Below are 27,570 nucleotides of genomic sequence, written 5' to 3'. Positions count from 1 at the left end.
TACTTCCTCTGCTTCTCTGGTTGAACCCTAACTGATACACTCTATGAGCCTCAGTTTGTTTGACTGCATAATGAGACTTACTGTCTCACACTAGGCTTGCTCTCTAAGGGTTACATAAGAGAGTGAATGTGAAGCACAGTACCTGACAAAGATGTAACTCTATTTTGCTCCCATCCAATCCTGGACATTCATTCATAGGGTGGCTATAGCTCTGCCAGGTATGTAATCTCAAAAAGACCAGTCCTCTCTCCGCAGAAATATCAAAATGACTCTGTCAGTTCACAATGATCCTCCAGCCTCTGAATTTCTAGGTTTTGCTTACCTCTTCCTGAAGTTTAACCCCTATTTTCCTTTTAGTATCCTTTTATCATCTGATACACTACATTATGCAACATTTCTTCCCTCCCTAGCTCCCACTAGGGTACCCAAAAAGATTGGGGTATATACTGGTTAAACTGAATCCAACTTAGACATTTTTGTAAGCTGCATAATACTCCTTGCAAGCAAAATATGTGTGTTATTGGGATCAATGGACCCAACCTATTCTTCCTTTCCTCACCCCACCCTCAACAGGTGGTGATGGGAAAGGGTGGGGATATGGTTAAATCCATGGCTACTATGAGAACGGAATGGGGCCTCCCTTTGGTACTGAAGAATTAGAATCTCAGAGGTTAGATCATTCCTTAGGATGGTCATTTGCTTGGTTTTATTATTACCACATATTTTCACATGGAAAACACTCACGCTCATCCTGTGTATCTCTCTCCTCAAATGACTAAACATAGGGTTATCATGTGACCCAGCAATTCTACTCCTAGCTATATACCCAAGAGAAATGAAAAAATATGTCCACACAAAAACTGGTACAAGAATGTTTGTAGCAACATTATTCCTAATCACCAAAAGGCAGACACAACCCAAATGTCCCTCAACTGACCAATGATAAACAAAATGCAGTAGAGCCATACACTGGAATTTTATTTGACCATGAAGAGGAATGAAGTACCGATACCTGTTACAACATGGATGAACCTTGAAACATTATGCTGAGTGAAAGAAGCCAGTCACAAAAGACCACATACTATATGATTCCATTCATCTGAAACATCTAAAACAGAGCAGAAGGTAGGTTAGTAGTTGCTTAGGGCTGGGGGAGGGGGAGGGGTGGATAAGGGAATGAAAACTAAAGAATGATGAAAATGTTTTTTTTTTTTAAATTTATCTATTTATTTATTTTTGGCTGTGTTGGGTCTTCGTTTCTGTGCGAGGGCTTTCTCTAATTGTGGCAAGCGGGGGCCACTCTTCATTGCGGTGCGCGGGCCTCTCACTATCGCGGCCTCTCTTGTTGCGGAGCACAGACTCCAGACGCGCAGGCTCAGTAGTTGTGGCTCACGGGCCTGGTTGCTCTGAGGCATGTGGGATCTTCCCAGACCAGGTCTCAAACCCGTGTCCCCTGCATTAGCAGGCATACTCTCAACCACTGCGCCACCAGGGAAGCCCGATGAAAATGTTTTAAAACTGACTGGTGATGGTCGCATAACTGTGACTATACTAAAAACTATTGAATTGTACACTTTAAATGGGTGAACTGCATGATACGTGAATTATAGCCCAATAAAGCTATTAAAAGGAATCCAGAAGGTAGAGATAAAATTTATTCAGCAAACACACGTTATGACTTTTATGTTTTAGTCAGCAAATACACATGCTTCAAGTACGCCTGCCTCATGCCCAGATTCCAGATTTAAATGCTCTAATCTAAATGCTCATCAACGGATGGACCCCCACCCAACTCACTGAGCATCACCTTTTTAAAGGTCCACATCCAGAAATGAATTAATATAAATTAAGAATGCAGAACGCAGTAACTGTTCACGGTCTGGCACAGAGTAAATAGCCTGTACGTATTTGCTATTATGACTGTTATCGTGGAATTTGCAACACTTCCCAGTCTATGCTACTTCTTTAACTGCTCATTCCTCCCTTTGAGGGTTCCTTTGCTTCCTCTGCTCCCTAAGTGGGGCACTCCTCGGGCTCCATCGTTTCTATCTACACCCTCTCTCGGCAGGTGCCCATCAACTATGGTTTCTATTCCAATGGTTCCCAGACTGACATCTTTCTGGACCTCTGCGAACATCTTTTCAAGTGTTTAAGTGCTACCAGTTCAAAATTAAATCCACCCTCCCCCTGAGTCCATCTGCCCCTCCTCACTCCCTCATTTCACTTGCAGGCATCCATGTCCTCACGGCAGCTCACCCAGGCAGGAAACCTAGCTACCATGGCTGCTAGGCTGCTCCACCGTGCCAGACTCAGCATTCTTTCCCCAGCTGTGGGAGTATCGGTGACTGATGTGTCGGCTCAGTCCCTCTCTGGGAGTTGTGCTTGATGGAAGAGAGACACCTGGCCCAAGATCGTGCCTTTTTCCTGACAGCAGCCTGCATCCGATGACTAGTCAATGTGAGGGTGTCAAGCTCTGGCCTCCTTGCCATAATTTGAGCCGACTCTGAAGGGCCATCATCTCGGCTCCCCATGGGACCAGCTGCATGACGGTTCAACTTCTCCCTCTGACCAGTGCTGCTTCTTTCACTTTCCCATAGGTTTTGACCCTGTACACAAATCTCCTTCTCAGAGTCTGCTTCTCTTGGAATCCAACCTTCTGCACTGTCAATCACTTTTGACTTCCTCAATCTCTTCTCCTTTCAATGACAATCTAAAGCCTGTCAATGTCCTGTGAATCTGTGACTCCCATATCAAGTCCAATGCCATGGCTGAGTTTAGATCATTTGGAACAAAAAACCTGATTCCCGTTGGCCTGAGCACAAAAGCCATTTCAGAACTGAAAATTTCAGTCATAGATTTAGCTTTAGGTACAGCTTGATCCAGGTTTGAAATGATGCAACCAGTCTTGACTTCATCTTCTTTCTTCTTTGGCTCTGCCTTCTGCTCTACTGACTCCTTTCTAAGAAAAACTCTCTACCCCTCCAGTTGCAAGGAAGCTCACTTCCCTTCCTCACTGCCCCACCCCTCTCTCTTCCGCATCTTTTCTGTTTCCTCCTGCATTTTAGTGCCCTTTCCTGCTCTTTTTTTTTGCGGTACGCGGGCCTCTCACTGTTGTGGCCTGTCCCGTTGCGGAGCACAGGCTCCGGACGCGCAGGCTCAGCGGCCATGGCTCACGGGCCCAGCCGCTCCGCGGCATGTGGGATCTTCCAGGACCGGGACACAAACCCGCGTCCCCTGCATCGGCAGGCGGACTCTCAACCACCGCGCCACCAGGGAAGCCCCCTTACCTACACTTTGAAAAGCCCACCTTAATTGTGTGTGCCTTATGATTACAGGCCATTAGAGACCGTTAGTAAATGAACTCTGAGATTTCAATCATGAAATGCAAACTCTCTTGTGAAATGCAAACCTAGTTTCACATAGTAATTGCTCCTAATTAAGGAGGAACATTTTAGCCAATTAGCTTTTGGAATTTAAGTGTAATCAGAAGGATACTTCAGAGATTTGCTAACTGCTTCCCCCATTGCAGTTGTTTGCATTTAGTGCAGACATATACTCTGTGTGCATAATTATGCATGTGCCCATGGTGGCCGAGAGGCCCAGAGCTCTTTGGTTATAGTAGTTATGTGGACGGCAGTCACCCATACCTCTGAAATTATCACATAAAACAAATGGGGGAAGGAATGAGGGCAATAAGAGAGAATAAGGACATCTGACTGAACTAGATCCACCTTCTAAATCTGACTTGACTGCTGAAGGTGTTGGCTCGTGTTAGGCACCTGATGAAGTCTCCAGATTTCTTGGATACAAGATGACAACAGTCTCATACAGCTTTAGTCTTCCATGATTCATGGCCAACTCCCATGATTCATGATAACCTCCCATGATTCCATGTAAGGCGGGAGCTGTACAGGAAAAGATAAAGCATCCACTGATAGAAGGGCCAAGAGAGCTTATTGACACTTCAGCATCTGGCAACCGCTCTTGTAGCCCATGGGTGTTCTGACCATCTCTTGACAATCTTTCCCACTCAATTTTTTCATACCTCTTCCTCATTTTAATGGTCTTTTCCATAGTATCAGCCTCACTTTCTGGACATCTGACCATGTCCCCTCTGATGGATAGCTGTTCTCTCTTGCAATCCATAGCAGGGAGCCTCCTGTTTTTCTCTGTTCCTGCCTCATCTCTCTTCTTCTCTTGCTCAAAAGAGGCTCTCACCAGGAGTCTACCTACCACTGCTGCTGACTGAACTTTGTAATTACAAAGATTATTCTTTTGGCATCTTGGGCTAAATGCTGCAACCCTCATTATTATATAATAACTCACCAGTCAGAACTTGCTCATCAATTTCTCCTCCATCTGTATGATTTTTTTTCTTTATACAAATAAAACAGGTTCTTTTCTACCACTCCCCCTTCCACAGAAATACAAGCTGTTGTCCACTGTGTACAAAGATGGTGCTGCTGCTGACAGAGGCATTTCCCGGGCTTACTTCAGTGTGAACTCTTATCTTTATTCTTTGCCCTGTTGGTGGCTTACATCACACCCCTATACCTTCAAGTTCTGTGGATAGGAAGGAGATGAATGAAGAGGACACTTCCCAGGGGAAAAAGGAATATACATAAAGGAGTTTAACTGACTTTGAGAAAGATTTGGCTGTGGTTGCCTCTTCTGATTGTCACTGCTCGTTGGGGTGTGTCTCATTCTCAGAGCAAATGCTACCTCTACAGGGTTTGGTTCCCTTCACAGCATCTTGGCTGAAAGGTCTCCTTCCCTTTGTCCCAAGAAAGGAAATCCCTAAGGGAGAAGGCATAAATCAATGATAATAACACCCTGCCATATAGAATGTTTTGCTTTGGCCACGCCAAGCTGAGTTTGGGTTCTCTCTATTGGTCACTTCTTTTTGTAGCAGAGTCCCCTGTGTCCCTCTGTTTTCCTGAGGTCCACCATGTTCCCAACAGACCAGAATGTCCTTTCAAGATCCTTCTGATGGCAGTTGTAATTTCCTGGTGGGGAACCTATGCAGAAAAGGTGTCCAACATGCCTTCCAATGTGAACAGTTAAACAGATTCGCGTTCGAGGCATGTTCTCATTAGGTGCAGGCTTCATTAAAAGTAATTAAAACTTGGCAAATATTCTTGTTGGATGCTTAAAAGGTCATCTCCACTTCTCCTTTTGGGAGGTCATTGCCACTTACCAAAAATGAACATCTGCCTTTACATCAACATGGCTGCTGCCTGAAACTTAGCAGCACACAGCATTCCAGAAGCTGTTAAATGTCTGTCGTGACAAAAAAAGTGGGACCTTATGTTTACCTAAGTCCTGAATAAATGTGGTGGATTTGGGGACACAAATCTGATTGAAAACTTCTCCTTAGGCCAATATTAAAAACTAAGTTAGCTTACTTAGGTGTATGTAATTTGTAAATAATATAAAATTGAATGGCAATGAATGGTCATCTTAGTGGTATAAAAAACACATCGAAAAGAAAGTGTCTCTCAGTTTGAATCCCAATTAACGCAATTAGTGCTTTCCATGCTCAGTTTCAGGGAGTTCAGATTCCCCACGACTTCTGAATGAACCAAGAGAGCATTACGGATGAAATGCACCACTGGAGGGCTGAGGAACAGGTAGCTGATTATACCAGGAAGTAGGAAGATGAGGTTATATATGATAGAAAACCCTGCTTAATACTTTATTTTTTCCAGGTAAAGTAGCCGTTAAGGAGGACATTGTATTACCCAAGCACCTTACTCCTTGGTCGGTGTACTGTATATCCGAAAACCTTCCCCTAGCTACTCTCACGCTTCTGTATGAGGGCCTGTGTTGCCTTGGAGGCCGAGAGGTGGTGATCGAACCAAACTCAGTGCAGGGTCCAGAGGTTCTTCTGAGTCTTTCAGTTGACTCTTCCTATCCCCTCTGGTCCAGACCTCTTCACAACCACCATTGCTTTCAACCTTCAGAAGTCTGCAAGGGACACGCATCATCTTTAATTTACGTACCGATGAGGACACAGAGGCCCCAAGGTTTCAAACGATGTGCCTAAGTCACAGTTGGTCAGCTGGAGCCCTCTCGGTGGGAAGGGTAGAAGAGGGTCTGACCTGGCATGGACCTCCCCTTCCCCACCACCCCCCCCGGCCTGTTAGGTCATTGGCCCACACCCTCCAATGAGGCCTGCCCCACAGCCATGGCAGAACACTAAGAAGGGAATTCCTCTCTCAACCCCCAGGCACAAACGCAGAGTTCACGGGTCTCCACTCTCCCACAGATGAACATGTGTTTTTGTGGAAAGACCACACAGAGGAGTTGGGACCTCTATGCTGTTTTCAGATCTGGCCTGCATTGGCTGTGTGGCCCGAGTCAAATTATAGAACCAAGGTCACATTCAGCTGGAAGGAATTTAGAGATCGCCTCTGCTGGTGCATCAGAACCACGAGGACAGCTCATGAAAGCACAGATTCCTGGGCTTCAGTCCCAGGATTCTGACTCAGTAGGTCTGCGGTGGCACTGAAGATCCTGCTTTTCTAGTAAGCTTCCAAAGCATGAGAGTGCCGCCGATACAGGCACCCCACGTTGAGTATCAGTGGCCTATGATAACCTTGTCTTAAGATGGGTCAGCAAACTTTTTCTTAAGGGCCAGTTAGTAAATATTTTAGGCTTTGCAGGCCGTTCAGTCTGTGCTGCAACTATTCAATTCTGCCGATGTAGCTGGTAAGTGGCCGTGGACGATCTCTACATGTATATGGGCCTGTCTGTCTTCTGATATATCTTCATATCAACAGGAGGCCCCAGGGCTGCAGTTTGCTGACTCCTCACCCCATGCTGATAGAATCTGAGTTCTTCCCCACCACTCCTCGCTTTCAGCTGTAAAATGGGGATGCTATTCCTGGTCTTACTTTTCTCCATGGCTATGATGAAGACAAGGTATGATAAACACTCAGAGAAAACATTTTTTATCAGGTTCAATCAGTCCCATATTGTCAGCTATACTGTTTTTAAGCACAACACCTTCCTTTATTTTAATAATCATTGAGTTGGACTTATAAATATTCCCTTGAATTATTAGGCATCACATAAAAAGAAACACAAAAAGGCTAAGAGATGACAGAAGGAATCATTTTGAAGGGTAATTTAGGAACTTTCTTCGTGTCAGAAAATAAAAATGTAGAACTTTTCCTATGTCAATAATGCTTCCATGAAGGAGAACAAAAAAATGAGTATTTAACAAGGTTAGTCAGACAAAAAAACAAAGTTTATGACGGCGTGACGCACTACTAACTGCCTTCGTAAAATATTTTAATTAAAAACCATTCCATAAGCAAAGATGTAACCAACAAGTTATATTATTTTTTATTCATGTTAGAATTTCTATCAGTGTTTGAACATTAATATTTAGAGAGTTTGTACATTTTTGCCTTCTGAGGTTTAAAATGAGAACCACACTAGGTCACAAATGGTAACTAATACACATTCCACAACTGCATGAATATTCACTCAATCTCACTCTCTTAACACTGTTAAACATTTTCTTTTCCTTGCTGTACTTTACAATGAAAAGTGTGCCCCACTCATGTCTCAGCAAAGTTCCAGACATTATGGATTCATCACATATAAATTCTTTAAAAATATACTTCTGTCAAAAGACTTGATGACTACTATGTACACTACAAAAATAAATTTTCATATAAATAAATTATATGGCATACTTTTATCTTTGTAATTGAAATGACACAAACCCATTTCTGCCAAAATTGGCAGACAATGAGACCCAGTTTGAATATTTCCTTTAAACTCCTTGCACTAAAACCTACCATGAGTCCTTAATGAAAATGTTATATACTCTGAACTATTTAACATTAGTAAGCACTCTATACAAATAAAAATTCTGTTCAAAGGTAAAACATAGCTGTAATAGTGTTTCCAATAGAAATAAAATCCCTGCATTTTTCTGTTATAAACTGGCATGACAAATACTGTAGGAAAACATTCTTATGATACAAAATTATAAATATCAGCAAAGATTTTTTTTTAAAAAAATTAAAACATCCAAATGAACAAACAAGACAGACAAAATAAAACTATTTTAAAAAAGAGAGAGAGAAATTCTGGTTGCCTGCCAGCCCCCGAGTTCTCCCTTTGCCAATGTGACTACTGGAGAAAGCTCTACGCTGTGCAGAAAGCAGGGGCCAGGCAAGCAGTCAGGCACCATGCAAGCTGGGCTCAGGAAAGGAGCGAGGGCACTCCTTGAGCCAGAGGGAAGCAGACCTCTGAATTTTGCATCATCTCTCTCCTGAATGCGGGATATAAGTTTTCTGAGCAGAGCTGAGTGTTAGGTAGACAGACAGTGTGGCTGACAGAGGCACCAAACAGTAGCAGTGGGGCCATTTGGGCCCCTGGCATATTCACACACACATCTGGTAGCCACAGCCTTGCGGCGAGTTTTAGAGTCTGAGGTCACTACACTGCTGATACTACTGTGGGCCGTTGCCTTTCGAATAAGATTTTCCATGTAAAACAGGAGGCATAATGGGAGCTGCCGTTTGTGCACTCCTACAGTAGCTTAGTCTGGGTACCGAGTGCTTCCCCAACATTTGTTGGTCTCTGGCTAAGAGCCTAGGAAGACCAAACCTCAGAGCAAGAAAACAGAATTGATGTGGAAGCAAATATTTTAAAATAACACCTGGTTGAGAGATACGTCTCTATATACATTCTTCAGTGGGGGTTATGCAATTAGCATCTTCCTGCTCTTCAATAAATGTCACATTGAAAGAATACTAATGATGGTGAGAAGAGGGCGATGAGATACTTAGGAAGCGTGCACCCATAATGTTAATATTAACACTTGGAGGATCATCCTTCTGAAGCTCATATCCTATAGAATTTCTGATTCCGTATCACCATATTGGATGCTCACTATTTTAAAGAGGATGCAAACAAATCCAGAAAGCCCCAACCATGCCATTTAGCAAGAGAGGGAGTTTAAATTGTAGGGACTCAAAACATCACCTCTGGGTCTGTTGTGGGCCCAGAATTAAGAGGTCATTGTCTCCAGAAGATTTCCATTCCACTCTTAAATTTGGTTGGTGATAGTGGTGGTGGTGTGTGTAAGTGTGTGTGTGTGTGTGTGTGTGTGTGTGTGTTGTGCGTTGGTTACAAGAGAGGTACAATGAAGGCTGCATACTTTAGAGGATACGCTCACGGCCCAGCTGAGGCTCCCACTAGGCATGTTCTCTAGGTCTTTAATACCAATGAAGATGAAGAGATGTGAGCTCTGTACCCTGAGGTTCCAACATCCAGCACAATGGTCCATGCGAAGGAACTTATCTCCTCTGAGGCACGAGTTGGGGTGTCTGGATGGCAGCCAATAATCTTAAGAGATGCCCTGAACTTGAAGTGAGTCTGGCAAAAGGATAAGGAGATGTTTAGGGCTAGCCCTCCACCAGCTAGCTAGCACTAGAGATATCCTGACTCTTCTGGCCTAAGGTAGAGCCCACCACGGGTTCACAGACAGTAAAAAGAAAAAAAGAAAAAAAAATCACAGTACAGTACATTGGGAAATCACACACGTGTTCACACACACAGCCAAACAAGAGAATCTCATCCAACTACACCTAGAGAAGCCACCGGGGTTAACGTGCTTTCTTCATATTTGCTCATTAAACAACAACAAAATTATCACGCATAGCGTGTTTGAAAGTTAACAGTAACATTTCATACTACCACAGGGTTGTGATATGCAAATTTAAAATATTTTAAACAGAAACCTTTACAAAATAATCCTATTACATAAGCAATATTTGCATAGAATTATACAGGTAAATTATACAATATTTAAGCAGCAGCAACATATGCTGAAATTTAAGACTAAGTTAAGCTTGGTTGTGGCACAGAGACCAATGTACAAATAGGGAGGGGCTCCGCTGCGGTCTCCCCACTGCCTGCTCTGGAGGCAGGAGTGCAGAAAACCCAGATCACACTACTTTACATCCGTTCCTTCGTATATTACATATGTGTACACCTCTTAAATATTTATAGAAATATTTCACAAAATAATACAATCAGTTACAGTAACAATGAACTGCTATCTGGCACAGCACACCTTTCTAACTCCGCAGCTCTCTTCAAGCAGTTCTGGTGGGGCAGGGTAGGGGTAGGGAGGGGCTTCCAATCTTTGGCCTCTTTGCTTCAGATTTTACTCACCCTTTAAAAGAAAAAAAAAAAAAGGAAGTCAAAGTAACAGGTCTACGAGGTCTACGAGTCCCTATTTATAAAGCACAAACACAGGCAAAACGGGTCTGGGGTATAGAGATCAGGACGGTGGGGGATGGGTGAGGGCATGAGGGGCTTCCAGGGGGTGGGTCATGATCTCTCCCTTGACCTGGGGGCTGGTGACAGGGATGTGCTCACTTTGTGACTGTTCACTGAGCTGTGCGTTCATCAGACATACCTGCTATGGCTTTAAAAGACTGAAAAATAGGTGAAAGGGGCAGCTGTCAGTGTCTCTGTTGAGATGCATTAAACCTCCACAGGCTAACTGTGAGGGACAGATCCAGTCTGGAACTCAACTAGTTCTCCAAGGATGACGAAGCTTAGACAGGCAACCCTGCCTGTGGGTAAGAGGTCACTGCGGTTCAGTAGGGGACACGTCAGTGCCCAGGGCTCCAGGAGGATGCAGCCATCTGCATCCCTCTAAGTCCCTGAGGGGTCACTGAAGAGCAGCGCCTCTGAGGCCCACCCACCTGCCCACCGGCCCCGCCCACCTCAGTTGGAGCTGCTGCCCCGGCGCCTCTCCTCACATTCCACGTCCTGTAGCTCAATGACCTCCACCTTGGGATCCCTCCTCTCGCAGCGGACGTTAAAAGGCACGTGGGGATCCTCAAACAGCCCGTGGTCAGTCTCGGGGTAGTCCTCGTAGCCCGGGCGAAGCCCCCCTCGGGGGTTCCGACCGGGCCCGGGCCCGGGCCCGGGGGCGGGCGGGGGGTGCACTGCAACAGTCACGGACGCCGAGGCCGTCACGGTGGTGATGGGCTGGCAGTAGCTGGGCACGGAGCTGCCCGTGGCAGTGAACGCTGGGTGCCGAGGGTTGTGAGAACGGGTTCCCCGGGGGCCCGTGCGGTCCCTATTGCTAGGGCCAGAATGCCCTTCAGTAGAAATTTCGAAAGCGTCTCTGCGCGGTCTGTAAGGGGGTGGCCTCAAGCATTCTCTGGGGGCTTCTCTTCTGGGCTGCTGGCCTGGCCATCCGGGCGGCAGGGACCCTGAGTCCAGATGGGGCTGCTGTCGAGGGTTGGAGGGTGGGTGCTGCCTCGGTTCAGGATGGACCACCTGCAGAGGGCAAGGGCAGGTTGAAACGGGCCGGGTGCTAACCCCAGGCTGGGCATCGGCCCCCGCTGCCCCAGCCCTCCCTTCTTGGCTCTGGCCCCCGCCTGGCCACCCACACACAGCTCTTTCTGAACTAGAGCTTAGTCAACCCCACAGATGGCTGGGAGCGCCCCAGAGAGCTAACAGGGCCCCTTCCACCCAGAACGACGTGGCAGAGGTACGCCCTGTTTGGACACTATGCCTAGGCTTTCTCCAGCACAGCTGGCTGGACACATATGGCTGCTGCCCATAAATGCAGGGCTGTGGTCTAAGTACCCAACTGCCTCTCTCCCACAGTCCGCCACCCCACCCTGCTGGGTAGAATCAGATCTCGAGCTCCTCATCTTCTAAAATGACTAAATGTCTGGCCCTGGCTCGCCCAAATGCAGGACGTTGCCCGGACGTTACCTACACTGTTGAATATGGTAGCCATTAGGGACATATGGCTATTTACATTTAAATGAACTAAAATTCAAAATTCAGCCCCTTAGGTCGCACTAGCCACATTTCAAATGCTCAACAGCCACATGTGGGCAGTGGCTACTGCACTGGAGAGCATTTGCACTGTCACAGAAGAGTTCTACCGGGCAGTGCTGCTCTATCCTGTTGTTAGGAATCTGGTTTCTGGGTCTCTGTACAAAGCATGGAGCAACACAGTGGCCACATCAATCAACAGGACCGTGACCAACTTCAAAGTCGGTCAGCTTGTACCTATTTTTAGGCTCCCGCTGAACAAAACCAGATTCACACTGCAGCTCAGCAGGCATCATCACGGGGGGTAAGAGGAAGAAAATTTAGGTTATTTGGTTGGCCTCTCTCTCTTTCATGGAAGGGCAGCTCCAGCCTGGGACTGGAATACCCATTTCCTGGAGGGACAGCAGGAGGCCCCCCATCAGAGCAACATGAGCCTAAGAACATTCCTTGGGTTTTGTGTGCTGTGCTCCAGGCCTGGGGGGCCGAGGACATCCTGGGGAGCACCGAGAGGGGAGAATGCAGGTGGGGCTCTCAGGGCCTCTGAGAAGACGCTCCGGGCCGCTCGTGCTTTTCCTGAGTTACTGAGGCTGGTTCTCACCTCCTCTGTTCCTTCCCGCCGCCTAGAATACGAGCTTGGAGCCACAGAAGCTTCTGGCGAAGTCTTAGACAATAACGATTGAACTACTTTTATACCAAGGGCAATTAAAAGGCACAGAAGTGGAAGGGAAAAGAAATCACTTCTGCTGGCAATACAAATACCATTACATTTTAAAAGAGGTATCATCCTACAATGATATGGAGCTTTTAAAAAAGGGGGGCAGGGGGAGCAAGGCATGCTTTACCTCCGGTCCTTAAGCTCAAACTGTACTTAGCTCAAACAAGATATACGCTGATGGATGTTTTGCGTAGTCACCGATATTGGTCCCTGCCCTTTTCAATCTGTGTGAGATACAACCATAGGAAACTGACATTTTCATCGTTTAAGAAGAGCCAAATATTGGCAATTTCGTATGAGTCCACCTAACCTATACATTTTCTGGCATGCTGTCTGTGATCTGCTGTTCAGAGCAGGCAGCGGCTGCCTCCTGGGGTGACTTATGACTTACGGTGGAGCGGGCGAAGACAGGGTTCTCTGTGGCTTCCACGATCACTTGGTGGGAAGGGCCCCCGGCGCCCTGCTGGGCCTCGTAGTGCATCAGCTCCTCACTGATGCCCGACACCGTCGTCTGAGAACTGTACTCCGAGTCAGAGGAATCAGACCCGTTGTTCGTGTGACCAGGGGGCAGAGCAAACCGGACCACACTGGGGGGCGGCTCAGGGGAAGGGGTGGGCAGCCGGTTCAGCCCGTTGGCTGGAGACACCTATTTAAGGGGATTCAGTATTACAGGTGTTATCAACCATTCACCTGGTGGCCGCACAATATTGTTCAGGGGTCGCTCCCCCTCCCCCGCTCCCCCTCCCGGCCTCTCACGCTACCCTGTATTCACTTGGCCCAATCCCTGCCACTTTGAAGACCCTTGGGCCTGACAGCTGGAGCGAAAGAACTGCCCTCTGCTTTCACACTCTGGAAAGGCAGGCTGTGCCCTTTTTACTCCTGTTCAAGCCCAGATATTCTTCTTGAGTGGAAAGTGCTTCATTGATAGAGACCTACAAGACTCAGGTTGCCAATCACTGGGTTTCAAAAATAAACAACCTAAACCAAATCAAACCATTCCCCCTACATCCCCTAACGCTATTAAATTGAAGAGAAAAAAAGCCATAGTTATTTGAGTTGTTTACTGAAAAAGTAAATAACCGGCAAATGTGGATATACTTAAATATCTAAATTAAGAGTGACACCAGGAAAAACAATATTCAGGTGGTCTGAGGACTGCACATTACACTGGCAACAGTTACTGACCTCAGGATACGGTCCGAAGAAGGACAAAAGGACTGGCAGCAAAACCAGTCCATTGAGAACACCCAGGATTGTTAGGATTGCCAGGACCGCAAAGAAATACCTTGAAGATAAAAGGGAAACAGGAACATTTACCATGGCAAAAGTAAACTAAGCTACCCTTCACGTGCCCAAACGTCAGAGCCAAAAATTAACAAAACCCACACCAGTGAAAAGGCTGTTACAACACTGCGTTTCAAATTCAGCACAAGATTAGTTTTTTTCTTTTCTTTTCTTTTAACCTTATGGCTTTGAGGACTACATTCTACAACCCAAAGTGTTAGTTCATGAAGGGAAGAAAAAAAATTAGGTTTGTTAATTCGCTGAAATCTCATGGCATGTAATGTTATTTATGAATGTGTTACACAAACACAAAAATATGGAATGTGAACTGAATGGCCGAGCAGACTGAAAGCACAAATACAATGCAGAGGGGCCCCGTTCATGAAAACCCAGCAGAAGCAAACAAATGAAGTGAAGGGTGTAGAATTTAAACAATTTAGCCCAGGAGGAAAAGCAGCCCACTTCTGCAGGCAGCTAATCCACTGTGAAATGCTTCTGCATCTTAGAGCAGAATCTCTAATTAAGTCTCCAGCGTAGCAGGTAAGGCTTTCCCTGGGCTTTCATTAACCGCAACTTTCTGCCCAGAATTCTGTGAGTTCCAGTTTTACCAAATAGTTCCAAGTGCAATCTTTTTAGAACACTGGAACCAGCTTTCGGCAAAGAAAACACTGCCCATTCTGTGGTTGCTGGGGCATTTTCAGGGGAGGGCGGTCCACAATGACGGGCTGCTCTGCCGGCCAATCTTTTGTTGAACAATTTAGCATCTCTGAATACTCTTGTTTTGCGTCAGCCAATTCAAACATAAAGGCCGCAGCACCATGAAGAAGAGGAGAGTGCACAAGTGGCCCTGCTTTCCCACCGTTGAGGGCTAAGGTCTGGGATCCTTCACGAATACCAAGGTGAACCTGTCAGCCAGGGAGAGTCGCTGGAGGATGTTGCACACAGCTGGAGGCAGCGGGCTCCACGCAAGCATGCGTTTCTGTAACTAACGGTTTCTAGGGCAATTCTGCTGGAAGTGGGCTGGGGTGGGGGAGAGCTCAGGATGTTCTGGGAAGAGGGAGGGCAAGATATCTATCTGTTAATGGTCCTCTTGATCATAAAACGGAACAGGCACCAAACTTTGCTGTGCCTATATATGTTTCAACATTAGATGAAAGGAGAGAGAATCCCTATAAAAATACAAATACCTCGCAGCTATTGTAAACATTAGAAACTTCTGAGCTGCATTAGTAAAAACCACGCAGCCGATGTCTTGCACTAATGTAAACTGCTGCAACTTTAGGCTGAGGCATATATCAGCAGCAGGCATTAAGACATTTGCATCCCATCCATCTAACTGTAGAATAAACAGACCAATTAGATTTCTGACAGCTTAGTGTATACAATGTCTGCTCATTTAGTCGACCTCAGTGAGGGCTTTATCAGGTTAATCCATCCAGTTCTAGAAAATGGGAAGCCCTTTTAAGTGCTTGAAACAAGAACCCTGATATCTCTGGGAGAGAACAAGACGCCATGGGTTAGATGAGAGAGCTGGGATCCTGCTCTCCACCCAGGTCCCAGATGGTTGTTCTAATTCAGGCTATGTTTCTTCTCTGTGGCTCCCTTGGCATCCCCCACAAGGCTGAGTTAGGTCCTCTGAGATCCCATCACACTCTGTTTCCCATGGTTTTGAATTGCCTGTGACCTTGCCTCTCCCCCCATAGACCGTAAACTATGTAGAGGGGGACGGGGTCTACATTACTTGCAGTTGTGTGAAATGGCACTTATGAGGTGCTCACTACATTGTGTTGAATGAGAAATTACACAAAGGAAACTCTATTTGACATAGGGGTTTTACATCACAGAGAAACAACTACCAATGCCCGAATAAAGGAAAAGTCAAAATCAAATTAAGAGCTTAAAACAAAACCCAGACCAAAACCTTCCTCTAGTTTAGGCATATGTCTACCTGATATTGGCAAACAGGGTGTACTAATTGGCTTGTTAAGTGATCAGTCGTCTGTGCTGAGAGCATCAGCAACATGGCCATCATCTGGGAGCTGGCTGGAAACGCAGACTCTGCTCCCCACCCCCAATGAAGTCTGATCTGCATTTACAGAGAGCCCCAGATGACTCATGAGCACGTCACAGTTTGAGAAGTACTGGTCTACACCTCTCCACTCACTCTCCACCCAAGCGACAGTGAGCCAACCCTGACGCTCATTCTAGCAAGGCTAAATCTCCATGATGCCGACCCGCCCAATGGGGTAATGTCACAGACCAGTGGACTGATCTTTTCTCGTAATAAAGAAACTTTGGCTACAACTTAAAATCCTCTTCTTTTCACTTGGAATTGAAAGGCCTATCGCAACATACACATCAGAAAAGCCTGTTTAGATTCTCTCTCTAGATTATCGAAATGTCCCTAACGATCAAGTCATTTCTCACATTTCATTCTGCTTTACCATGGTCCTAATTCTGGACCATCTTTTACTTATTGATGATTCTGGCCTCACCCCTCCACGGAGCGACAGGGTTACATCCAAGGGCGGCTATGTCAAAAAGCTGAGGAGGCTGTTCAGAGAAGAAAATAGTCTTTCCCTGCAGTTCTCAAATTCTTTTCAAAAGGAAAACTTGCTCTCCTTTTATACTTCACAAAGTCAAATCCTTAATTAAATTCACCAGAAACTGCTTGCCATGAAATCCAAATTGAAAGAGGTATCCAACTAGGCTTGGATTTCAAAAATTTGACTGGTGTTAAGTCACACATTAAATGCTTCTTAAATCTTAGTGGCAACTCAAATGTGAAATCAAGGCATGTCATCTTCACTTCTTAAAAGAATACAATCTATGTGAAAATTTTAGGTATCTGTACGTTTTTCTTTCTACAGTTTTGAAGGAGAAGTAAAGGTCAAATTCAGTCAATGAATGGGAACCAGGTCATTTCTTTCTGCTGGTATTTCTAACCTCAATAGCAATAACTGGGATATCGATTTCAAGTTGTAGAGTTGCCTTTGTTGCTAGCCCCAAACCCTCCACCTTTTCTCCCTAAGATATTCCCCAAGACAGCTCTAGAAGGGAGCCTGCTTTTATGCCTCTCAGGATACCTGAGTTAATAAACTCAAAAGAAAGTGGAGTCACAGATTGTGGCAATCACTTCACAATGTACGCATATATCAAACCACCATGTTGTACCCCCTTAAATACATACAATTTTTATTTGTCAATCATACCTCAATAAAGCTGCGGGGTTAGGAGAGGGGAGTGGAGTCACAAGGAAGACATGCTGCAATCTTCCAGAGACAGAAGGAAATAAGCAACAGAGATCACATTAGAAACTAATGCTTACCTGACAATGAAATCAAACTCGGATCCTGCAAGCATCAGCACTCCTAACAGAGTGGAAACAGCACCATCCAGAACAGGTGCAAACATGTGCTCCAGGGCGAGCACGGCCCTGCGGTTCTTATCGCCAATGGCTGTTAGAAAGGCCTGCGCAACGAGGAGAGTTTAGATGATCAGATTCCTGGACTTCACTTGGTCAGTGGCCAGCTTCGTCTTAAATGCTATTAGCCACTTTCATCTGCCTCCACTGAACCTCTCAGATCTTACCCTCTAGCTACTGGAATGTTTAATTGGGGCTGCTCAACTAGCTAAATCTAGGCTTACACTAAATTGACCTGTTCATGATAATGGGTTGTATTTGGTATGGATGTAAATCTTGAACATCAAGAATAAAAGAAGAAAAGCATATTTACTTTAAATTTAAAAACCATGCCCAAACTATACAAATGAGCAAAATGTTCTTCTTTTCACTGTTACTCACGCTTGAGTTTACTTCCCACACTTAAATGATCTAGCATCATTCGCATGGGAGACCTCCAGTTGTGAAAGCGACAGCATTTTGCCCAATTTTTTGAAAGGTCAAGATCTTACTTCCAAATGGGCTTATTGGCACCTGGGTGCTAAATACATCTATTTCCTCACTATTATGCTGAGGTTAGAAATTCTGTCACTGTGTTCAAACTAATGTGTTTGTAGTACATGTAAGTACCATGAAGGTATCACAAGAAAAACACAGGGCTGTAAATTCAATCAAGTCTGTTCTAAATATGTGTGGATATATCTCACCTCTTATGCATTCTCTAAAGCTTTTCTAGGTCGAGGACACTGTTGATACCAAATGGGAACTTTACGGAGATCTTGGTATATCAGATTATTGGCTTGAGAGTGGGACCCAGGACCATCTTAATGTAGGTTAGTTACTGATACACCCTGCCTGCTCCCCCAGTGGGACCCAACAGGGAGGGCAGAAGCTTGCTCTCTGAAAGTTCAGGCTGCTCTGGGATGTGCTGAGAAGAGGGCTTGGGGCCCTTGCAGGTGCACTAGGGAAGGACAGGAGGTTATTCTACCTAATGGATGAAGAAATAAAATTACACAAAAGTAAGCAAAGGTGCATTGTGAATTTTCATATTTTTCTCTAAAGTGGGGTCTATGTATGGATGCTCTTTCAGAGTTGGGAGACTTTAGGGTCAAAGTAGTTGTCTTTTTCTCCTGGGAGGAAAGCACCAAGATGGTTTGGAACCATGTCGCTCTGTGCTGTATTTGGGCCATGAGGCCATAAGGGTCAAAGTTGGGTTAATCTTCTTGCATGTAACTTATGCTACTGAAACAGTAAACTGTCAGGCACCCTTCGATTCCTTGACGACTTTCACATACAGGACATGGTAAGAACACCATGTCCTGTGTGTGGAGAGTCTCCTGATGAAGACTTGGGCTAGCAGCACAAAGCCAAGTTGGCTCTTGAGACTCCTTAAATTCTCAGGATTAAATCTTGCATGAAGAGCAGAGGTGTTCCTTCACTGTTTAGTCAGCACCGGTCTGGACATTCATGTTCATACTACCTCAGAGATCCAAGGGGCCGCTACAGTTTAACGACCGTCGTTAGCATTTCCACTGCAAAAACCTGTTCTAGGACCACCCTTGTTTGTAATGCTAGATACCGAGAAGAGGGGTTTTCATTCACATCAGAATAAAATGATTTGTGGATTTTTAACTCCCATGTAATTTTTCTCCTTTTTAAAAGAAATGATATCGTAATTATGTGTGCTCTAAGCGCTAAGCTCTTCTTTCTAAAAATCCCCTCTCCTTCTTCCCAGCTCAAATGAGGAGAGTAATTTGGGTAGGCTCAAAATGTAGAAAACTGTTTCTATATATTATCAGCTTTTTATTATACATTGGGGGAAAAACAGTTAACTGCAACAAAACATTCCTTCTGAAATACAAACATTTATAATCTCTAAGTAGCATAAATATGGCCCTGAAAGAAGACAACAGAAGGTAGAAGGCAGAAGCATCTGTCTAGACACCCATATGTGTAGATATGCATGTGCCATGTGTTGAGCCCAAAGAAAATCAATGCTAGAGATTGCAAAAGCAAGGCTTTTTGCAAGAGCAAAGGCTTTACTCAATCAAAGTAATTTGATCCAAGTCAAATGCTTGGTTTCCTAGCTAAGCATTCCAAACATCAGTATTTATTCAGTCAGTCAGTATTTACTGAATGCCTACATAAACCCAAGGACGCAGACTATAAACACAAGTGTGGATGGAACATAATTTACACATTGCTATAGGGCTTTTGAATGATTCTCTGATAAATGTATACGATGGGCTTGTCTCTTGGGTTAGACTCCTCTTGAAGTTTACTTTTCTCCCACAAAGCATTCACAGGACTGTGCATAGAAAGAGCGGGGGAAAAATTCCTATTGAGAGCAACACTAGTTCTCTTACTTTCTGCTGTCATGAATTTGGAGGCTGGGAGGTCGAAGGAGCTGGGTGGGCTCAGGTGGGAGAGCTAGTTCATCAGCCCCAGGGTATTTCCTCAGCTGCCAACTCACCTCACCCTCCACTATGCCATCCCCACCAAATCTGTGAGTGTGGTCTCATTTTATCCCTGCCTTATTACTGTGATTTTAAAAATTGTGTGTATTCATACACATGTATACACCATCTGTCTTAGGACCAGCAGACAAGTTCAGGACCCGTGGTGACGCAATTGACAACACCAAATAAGCAGAATCCTTCCTGGCCCACTCGGACACACCAAGGACACTGACTACTGCTGACATGGCCTGGCTTTCACCTTTGACGCCCTTTTTCTTAGGTTTCCCCCAGAGGGAAAGGAGCCCAGCTGAACTTCAGCCACTCCCAGGGAATGCCTGTGCTCTGAAGCCTTTTTGCTGTGATGTGTGTCAGGTGTGTTCCTTGATGTTGGAGAAAATGAAAAGGCTCCCAACTTGGAAACTAAAAAGAGCTAGAGGAAGTAGGTTGCCTTTATAGTGAATAGCTTTCACTAAAAATGTCTCCCATACCAGAGCAACATGAACGGTGAACTCCACTCCGATGCCGACGGAAGCAATCAAGATGACCACAGGCACGGCACTCAGCTTGATTCCAATGAGGCCCATCATGCCAAAGAGCTCAACCGTCATCAAAGCCAAGACTGTCACCTTTGAAAAGACACACAGGATGAGTGGCTGGGCACAAACACACTCTAGGTGTTGCAAAAATTTTTTCAAAACTATTCCCCGAGCGCAATCTATAAGGAATTATAGAAACACGCACTCATTGCTGGCTACAAATTTAATATAGTTTAAAACAAGGTGTTTCCTTCTGTTTTGATCTTAACCATCAGAGACCATCCTTCAGTTTATAACTGAGTTGAAACTAGAGTTTTTGGTTGCCTTGCCCTCCATTCTAAAGAAAGCTGATAGGACGGGGTGAATAAAAGTTCTTTTACGTAAAAGTAGCTTTGTTTTTGCTTGGAGAGTCCATGGACTGAGTGAGGATGACTTGGGGGAAAGGGGACGTGTGGTCAGCTGATGTGGGTCAGGTTACAGCCCCTTCACTTTGAAGAAATGTGGAGTTACTGGGGTGGACAAAGCAAACAGTCAAATCCAAGGAAAAGCTTTTATTTGCCTTTCTTTCATCTGCCTTGTAAAAAGTTCTAGGGGGATGGAAAGAAAATCTGTGTGGCAGACTTTGGAGTTTTTTGGGCCAAAGAGGAAAAAATACAAATAAAACAATAAGCTACACGGGGACAAAAGAAGGAGAGAATGATCTTTCCTTCTGGAGGTGGGGGGCAGCAGGCAGTGAAGGGGGGACAGACAAGTACAATAAAAGTTCCCTTTGCTTTCCTTTAATAAGCTAATGAAAGATGGATAACATCAATTGCTTAAGTACCATGAAAACTCCTATAGACTAAACATTTACCTTTAAACATACCTGTTGCACAGACTTATGGTGCAGAAACAAGACCTGGTCTCTGTTTTTATAATTCTGGCATTTTGAAGGCTATACCACAGTTCATGGAATTTAAATACTGCCATGATTTTATTAGACTCTACACGAAACTTGTTTTAAATCTGAGAGTATTATACTTGGAGAAAGAATGCAAAAAATTGGTTGGTAATACTCGTTTATCAATTCTGCCCAAGAGTTAAAACAAACACACCACACAAAACCATCCCTAAAACCAGTTAACTATATACCACCATCCTAACTTCTTGAATTACCCCTCCATTTAGAAAAATCTTCTCTATATTTGGTCTGGGTCGTAGTAACAAAATGACACTTGAATTGAAAAAACAGTTATGCTTTAAGTGTTTGTATTTAATAAATGCTCAGCTCTATTACGGAAAGTGTGCTCAAAAACTCCCCTATCTTTATTTTTATTTATTTATTTATTTTTTTTTTCCGATACGCGGGCCTCTCACTGTTGGGGCCCCTCCCGTTGCGGAGCACAGGCTCCAGACGCGCAGGCTCAGCGGCCACGGCTCACGGGCCCAGCCGCTCTGCGGCATGTGGGATCCTCCCGGACCGGGGCACGAACCCGTGTCCCCTGCATCGGCAGGCAGACTCTCAACCACTGCGCCACCAGGGAAGCCCTCCCCTATCTTTACACAAAAAGTTTAAAGGAGAGGGGACAGAAGATTAAGGCCATTAAAGGCTCTACCTAACCACGAACCTCACCACCTCCAGTAGAATAAATACAGTATGGGTGATGCAATCTATACCCTCCTCCAGAGGCCCAGACATAAACAAAACTTCCCGGCTGCAGAAAGAGCTATGCTGAAAGGAATTTGACTTCCACAAAGACCCTTAGAATAAACTCACAATGATCCCGGCCGTCCAGGGGTTCAGGAGGAAGACAGCACACACGAGGAACGTGCAGGCCAGCACCACGCTGATGGACAGGAGGAGCCAGTGGCGGAGGCCGATGTACTGCTCCCAGAAGAGGAAGGGGTAGCCGTTGGGGTAGCTGGAGAGCCCCAGGCTTGTGTAGTTGTTGCAGATCGTTCTGACTTTTTCAATTGCTTCAACGAAGTCTGAGGTGTCACGCAAGCCGTTGAGGTAGAAAGGGAACTGAGCGTATTCGATGGGCTCTGCTGCTGGGACTGGAGAGAGAAGGCAACAGGGAGAGGGCCCATGGATCAGGGGCTCCTGGCAATACTGAGAAAGGCAAACGGACGCCATCCAAGGGTGGAAGAAATGCAGCAAGCTCCCACTGTTAGCCATCCCAGATGTGCATCCCCGGATTCTCCACAATGGCAACGAGAAGAAAAAGAACTCGGCAAGAAAGTCCACTTCACCTCTTTCAACATGAAGGACAAACAATACCAATGATGGTCTTCAGGTCTTTACAGTTTCAATCTTTGGTTTAAGAAATTTTAAACAATGATCAACCTTAGATTTTGGGGAGGGGGTGTGTGTGGAGGAGGAGCCTGTGATCTGTGTGTTGATTTACCCTTAGATTTTAATCTTCTAGAAGCAGTCACTCTTTGTAATGGCTCTAAACAACTTAAGAATTCAATTGTGGGAACATTTTTTTTGTTCAACTGACACAAGTGAAAATACTAAGTTCAAACTGTTTTACTCAATCACTTATGAGAACAAAATAACTCGAAAGTCATGCTTTACTGAGAAAAATGCTTGACTTTCTTATCCTTTTAGTGATCTAACACACTTAAACCTTCCATGCTTCTTTTTTTAATGCAATGCTAAGTCTTCAGCAGCAGGGGAAGAAATCCTTACACAACAAGCATTTAGTTGCTGCCGTTGTGTGTTCCAGACCCTCTGGGGTCATTCAGTTGACTTGCTAAACATGATTTGCCCTATTATAATCTCAACTATAAATTTTCATTAAGACAAGCCTTGGCTGCTTGCCACAAGGCTCTGAGGTTTAGATACAGGGAAGCACAACCCGCCTGCTCTCCAGCCATGTTCGCAAAGGGACCTGTCTTCTTTCTCACGTCCTCCCTTGGCCTCGTACCCAAGGTATACGCTACTAATATCTCCAACACAAATGCAAATTAAATCCATCCAGAACCACCTTTCAAAGTCGGGGCTGAGAGGTGAAAGGAAGAGGACGCTGTTGTATACAGACTTTTCTGCTCCGGTTTAAACAGCTTTGACAGAGTACAGGTGCTTGGTGGCTTACAGGAATGACCCAACTTGCCAAAAATCCCTTCAACACCAGAGTTGACAAAGTTAAGATAAACATATAATCCCCAGCGATAAAACTCTGCAACAGTAAAACAACACTCAACCTGGAGGCGTCCCCAACTTTCACATGGAACAGCTGGCATTAAAGAGAGAGGCCTGGTGGATGTTTTAGAGTCAAAGGCACGAAGGGAGATTAGAGACTCTTATTTCTCAGTGTGATAGAGTATGAGTTGCATTCGATTACACATCCTCATCTGTCTCCCAGAGTTTTAAACTAAAAGAAATATATTGTTCTGTTTACACGGTTGAACCCTGGGTAGTGTAACCGGATGAGGGCTGTGACTGGGCCTGGAGGTATGGGGTGTCAGGAGCCCCATAAGCTTGCAGGCCCAGTGGAAGGCTACTTACTTCTCAGCCTGGTTTCTGGCATGTAGTCGGCTTTGTCGTGGACCCACTCAGGACGGTGAGGCCGGATGTTGGCTTGGGAGGCGGCGTAAGCCACAGGGTCGTTGCTGACCCAAGCGGTCAGGTAGATGTAGAAAGCGTTGGGATTAATGATGCCGTCTGCATCCACCAGGCGCCGTTTAGTCAGCTGCAAAATGGGCAGAACAGAAACCTTTCAGAGGGGTCCTTGGGGTAAACACACTCCTGCCTAGAGAATAGGAGCGGAGCTCTGCACCAGCATTTGCAGCAAAGGAGAGAATGCCCACTGTTTGCAAGTACAGAAAATCCCATCAGAACACCTTTGGTTTCTTTCAAAATGCACTTATCAGAGGATGCAATAATCGGCATGTTTATAACACACACACACAGTTCTGCAGACGACCCAGGAATGGACTGAACCAATTAAATCTGAATGCTAAAAGACTGTCTGCAGCCAAGGCGGAGAATGAACAATCTGAAGAAACATATTTATAGGAGAGGAAGGGGGAAAAAAACCTGGCAAGAATCCCCATACACGTCTGTGTGCAGTTAACCTCTGCTGTTAACACTAAAGGAAATGCCACCCAGTAAATGGAGGAGAGCTATAAAAATAAAACAACATCTGTATAAATTTTGCTAACACTAGCCTCCTATGACCTGTGTATTCAAAAAATGCCCATCGCCAGAAAGTGGAAGGGACGGGTGCACAGCCTTGGTCTTTCTGAGAACCTTATTCTGAGAGAGACGGTCACACAGAGTACGCCACATCCTGTGAGGAAGCCAAATACTATGCTCCCTCTAAAGTGGGTCTGTGGGCCTTGCATAGGTGAAAAACATCAGGAGACAGATATACATAGACACACACGTATGTATGCATATACTTTTTCCTGTTTACTTTAGATTGAGAACTGGTTCCAATGCTTTCGGTCTTTTTTAACAAAATGAAAACACCAATGACAGAAGTTAATAGAGAAAGAGTGAAGGAAGAAAGTGGAGGAGAGTGAGAGAACTAAATTTTAGGGATCTGGATTCAATTAATCCACAGGATATGTAACAACTGTACGTCTTCAAGCCGTCTCTAGAATTACATAGTACAGCTCACGGCCTCCGTGCACACAGCACGCTCTTCTCCCTCCCAGGCAGAGGAAATGATGTCCAGGGGCCTGGCCCAATCACATTTGTTCCACAGTGTCCCTGGTCCCTAAAACCCAACCCAGCCCCCGGGCATCCCCGCTATCTCTCAGACAGACGTCTCTGCCCGCATCCCTGTCAAACCAGACAGCATGCCCCATGTGGCCATAAAGCACCAAGTTCACACTCCATAATAACTCTGAACAATGTACTTTGTAAATCTGTCACCTTTAATGCCAGCAAAAAAGGGGAGACAATAAACAGAGCTGCTAGGAAGATCATTAGCATGACGGTTTTCTGCCTGAAGTAAGTAAGCAAGTAAGCTACAAAGACCAGAGGGAATAGGATCTGGGGAAGCCAGTAGTGGGGCTGGACTCATTTGAAATCTGAAGGGTCCAAACGCCCTCCCCAGCATGCCCAAGGAATCAAAAGGGATATGCCGGAATCCAAGTGTCACAGCGAAGAGGCAAATGCAGTTGGAGAATATGATTACCAAAGAGAAACAGCTCTTCTTACTTAGGGGGTAAACACAACAGTGAGTCCACTCAGATTCCAAGGATCTGCATTTCCATCTGCCTCACTCATGAGAGAGCAATCTGTCTGTCTTCCTCTGCCCCTTAGGCCACAATGATGCAAAGGAATCAAACACAAAACATCTTCCTATCTTTCTAGTAACCTCTCCTAACCCATCCATCCACGCCAAATTCTACTCTTTCAAATTCTGCTCCCCAATGGATGCACCTTTCCAAGTTTGAATAAAACCAAGACTGACATGGTAACAAGCACTAGAATTCGAAAGAGAACAATGCAACACAGTATGTCTAACATCTGAAAGAGTCTGCATTGCCTCAACTATACTTTCTTCTGACAATTGCTCTGAAGGTAAGTAACACACTTGTCCCCACTTGACAGATGAGCAAGGGGAGGCTCTCTGGGTTGCCTGCAGTCATCTGATTTGCTGGTGGAATGAAGAGAATTAGAGCCAACTCAATACTCATTCTTCCAGCCCCCGATGCCTCAGATCTGCAGAGAGCACAGGCTGGGACTGCATGCTGTAAAGCAGTCTTCAGTGGCAGTTGCCCGAAAGCCCTGCTCAACGACGCTCTCCGAAGCTTCCATGGTGTAAGGCAGTGAGTGTACCTGGCTGATGTCGATGGGCTTATCACGGCTGCCGGTTTGCACCAGGAGTTTGTAGGCAAGGACCCCATCATCTGATCCATTTTTGTAATTGTTTGGCATGATTTTCCCAGTTTCCCAGTCACTGTCAAATGCATCCTGAAGTCCTAGAAAAGGCAAATGTGTGTAATACATTATAACTCTTAACCAGAATGATCCTGGTCCTAACAGGGTGCTCTGAGGACAGTGGAGTGTTTGCCATCAACCCCAGACACTTTGTATTCTACTTGTATTTGACTTCATGTGACACTATGAGATTTTTCGTGAATGAACTTCAGGTTGCTGATAATCACTGCCTCAAAGGCAGAAGGGAAGAATATTCATTTCTAGGAAACAAATACACACGTTTTACCTCAAAAAGCCCCCCAAACTCCCCTTCTTCTCCCCCATGACAAAAGAAAGCAAGAGGGCTGGGTGAGAAAGACACGCCAGGCCTATTCACTGTTTCGTGCCACATCAGGTGCTAAGCCATGGGTTCTTCGATACAACCAGAAATTCCACTCAGAGCAGGAAAAACACATTCAAACTCCCAACTTCAAACAGCAACTCAGTTGCTTCTCCAGCCCTGGGTGAGTGAACATGATTCTGTCAATTTGTTCCATCTGTTCAACTTGTGGAGCTAATACAAGCTGTGGGATCGGCTGCCAGGTTGTGTAAAGATCACAGCTGACACCTATTCACTCTGGACTGTTCTCTTCCTCTCTGCCACCCTTCCTCCAAGAGGGGCTGTGGAGGAGAGAGGAGGAGGAATCTTGTGAGCATGTGTGTGCAGGGAAATACCTCACAGGGTAAATTTGGATCAGATTGAGAACAGGAAGCCACAGGCCAATAGAAGGGGGCTCTGTGAGAACAGATGACAAACCGCAAGGCCAAGGAGGGGAAGGAAAGAGCTTTCTGGGCTTGGGGGATGGGCGCGCCCACCAGCCCACCACACACAGCTGCGCTTGGCCTCTGTAATCAAAACCATCATTACAGACCTGACGGTTTGGCTACAGCTGTAAAGAGATAAGCGTGTTGGAAGAGAAAACAGGGCCCTGGTGACCCGGCCCTCGGGTCTAAGCAATTGCTGGCTTGCACACGCTCTCCTCTGACACCCCCCCTCTTCCGTCGCCCTGCTCCCCCAAACCACCTCCCACGTTGAGCTCCCAAGCCCCAGCAGCCCGGGAAGCCACATCTCCTGAACCAGCTGCACGTGCACGGGTTAGACGTGGCCAGTAAGGAGGGAGGAGGGTTTGTTTCATTTCATGACACGCCCCCGCTCCCCGCAACACACAGAACTGGTTCCGTTCGTGCTCAAAATGGTTAAACTCTTGGGGTTTGAAGTTGGGGGGAGAAGGGAACACAGTACTCACACACACACACACTCTCTCTCTCTCTCTCTCTCTCTCGTTCTCTCTCTCTGTCCCAACTAAACCTTCCTTCCGACATTGCTGTGGGCGTTGTTTTCACAGGAACAATTTGGGGATGAGGGCCTCGGGCTCGGTGGTGAAAGGCAGCCCTGTTCGGGGAACGTGGAGTGGCCGCAG

General features: G+C 45.5%; 1 protein-coding gene across 4 annotated transcripts in view; it reads right to left on the bottom strand.

Annotated features, from left to right (window-relative positions):
• Positions 1 to 7,181: 7,181 nt before the first annotated feature.
• Positions 7,182 to 27,570, bottom strand: part of PTCH1 (patched 1) — a gene marked incomplete at its 5' end in the record, with an annotated part of 59,119 nt that continues 38,730 nt past the window's right edge. For 3 of the 4 annotated variants that reach the window (XM_082623292.1, XM_082623290.1, XM_082623291.1), the window contains 9 exons: positions 7,182 to 10,201; positions 10,761 to 11,322; positions 12,939 to 13,193; positions 13,733 to 13,832; positions 17,160 to 17,302; positions 20,182 to 20,319; positions 21,986 to 22,266; positions 23,723 to 23,906; positions 26,009 to 26,151. In XM_082623292.1, coding sequence (XP_082479418.1) covers positions 10,762 to 11,322; positions 12,939 to 13,193; positions 13,733 to 13,832; positions 17,160 to 17,302; positions 20,182 to 20,319; positions 21,986 to 22,266; positions 23,723 to 23,906; positions 26,009 to 26,151 — 1,805 coding nt within the window. In that variant the 3' untranslated portion in view covers positions 7,182 to 10,201; position 10,761. The remainder of the gene's footprint in view (positions 10,202 to 10,760; positions 11,323 to 12,938; positions 13,194 to 13,732; positions 13,833 to 17,159; positions 17,303 to 20,181; positions 20,320 to 21,985; positions 22,267 to 23,722; positions 23,907 to 26,008; positions 26,152 to 27,570) is intronic. The other variant, XM_082623289.1, reaches the window with a different exon arrangement.

The sequence above is a fragment of the Mesoplodon mirus genome (genome assembly GCF_964341445.2).
Source record: "Mesoplodon mirus genome assembly, chromosome: 1".
In the NCBI taxonomy this organism is placed as follows: Eukaryota; Metazoa; Chordata; class Mammalia; order Artiodactyla; family Ziphiidae; genus Mesoplodon; species Mesoplodon mirus.
This window is presented reverse-complemented; position numbering and strand designations above follow the sequence as displayed.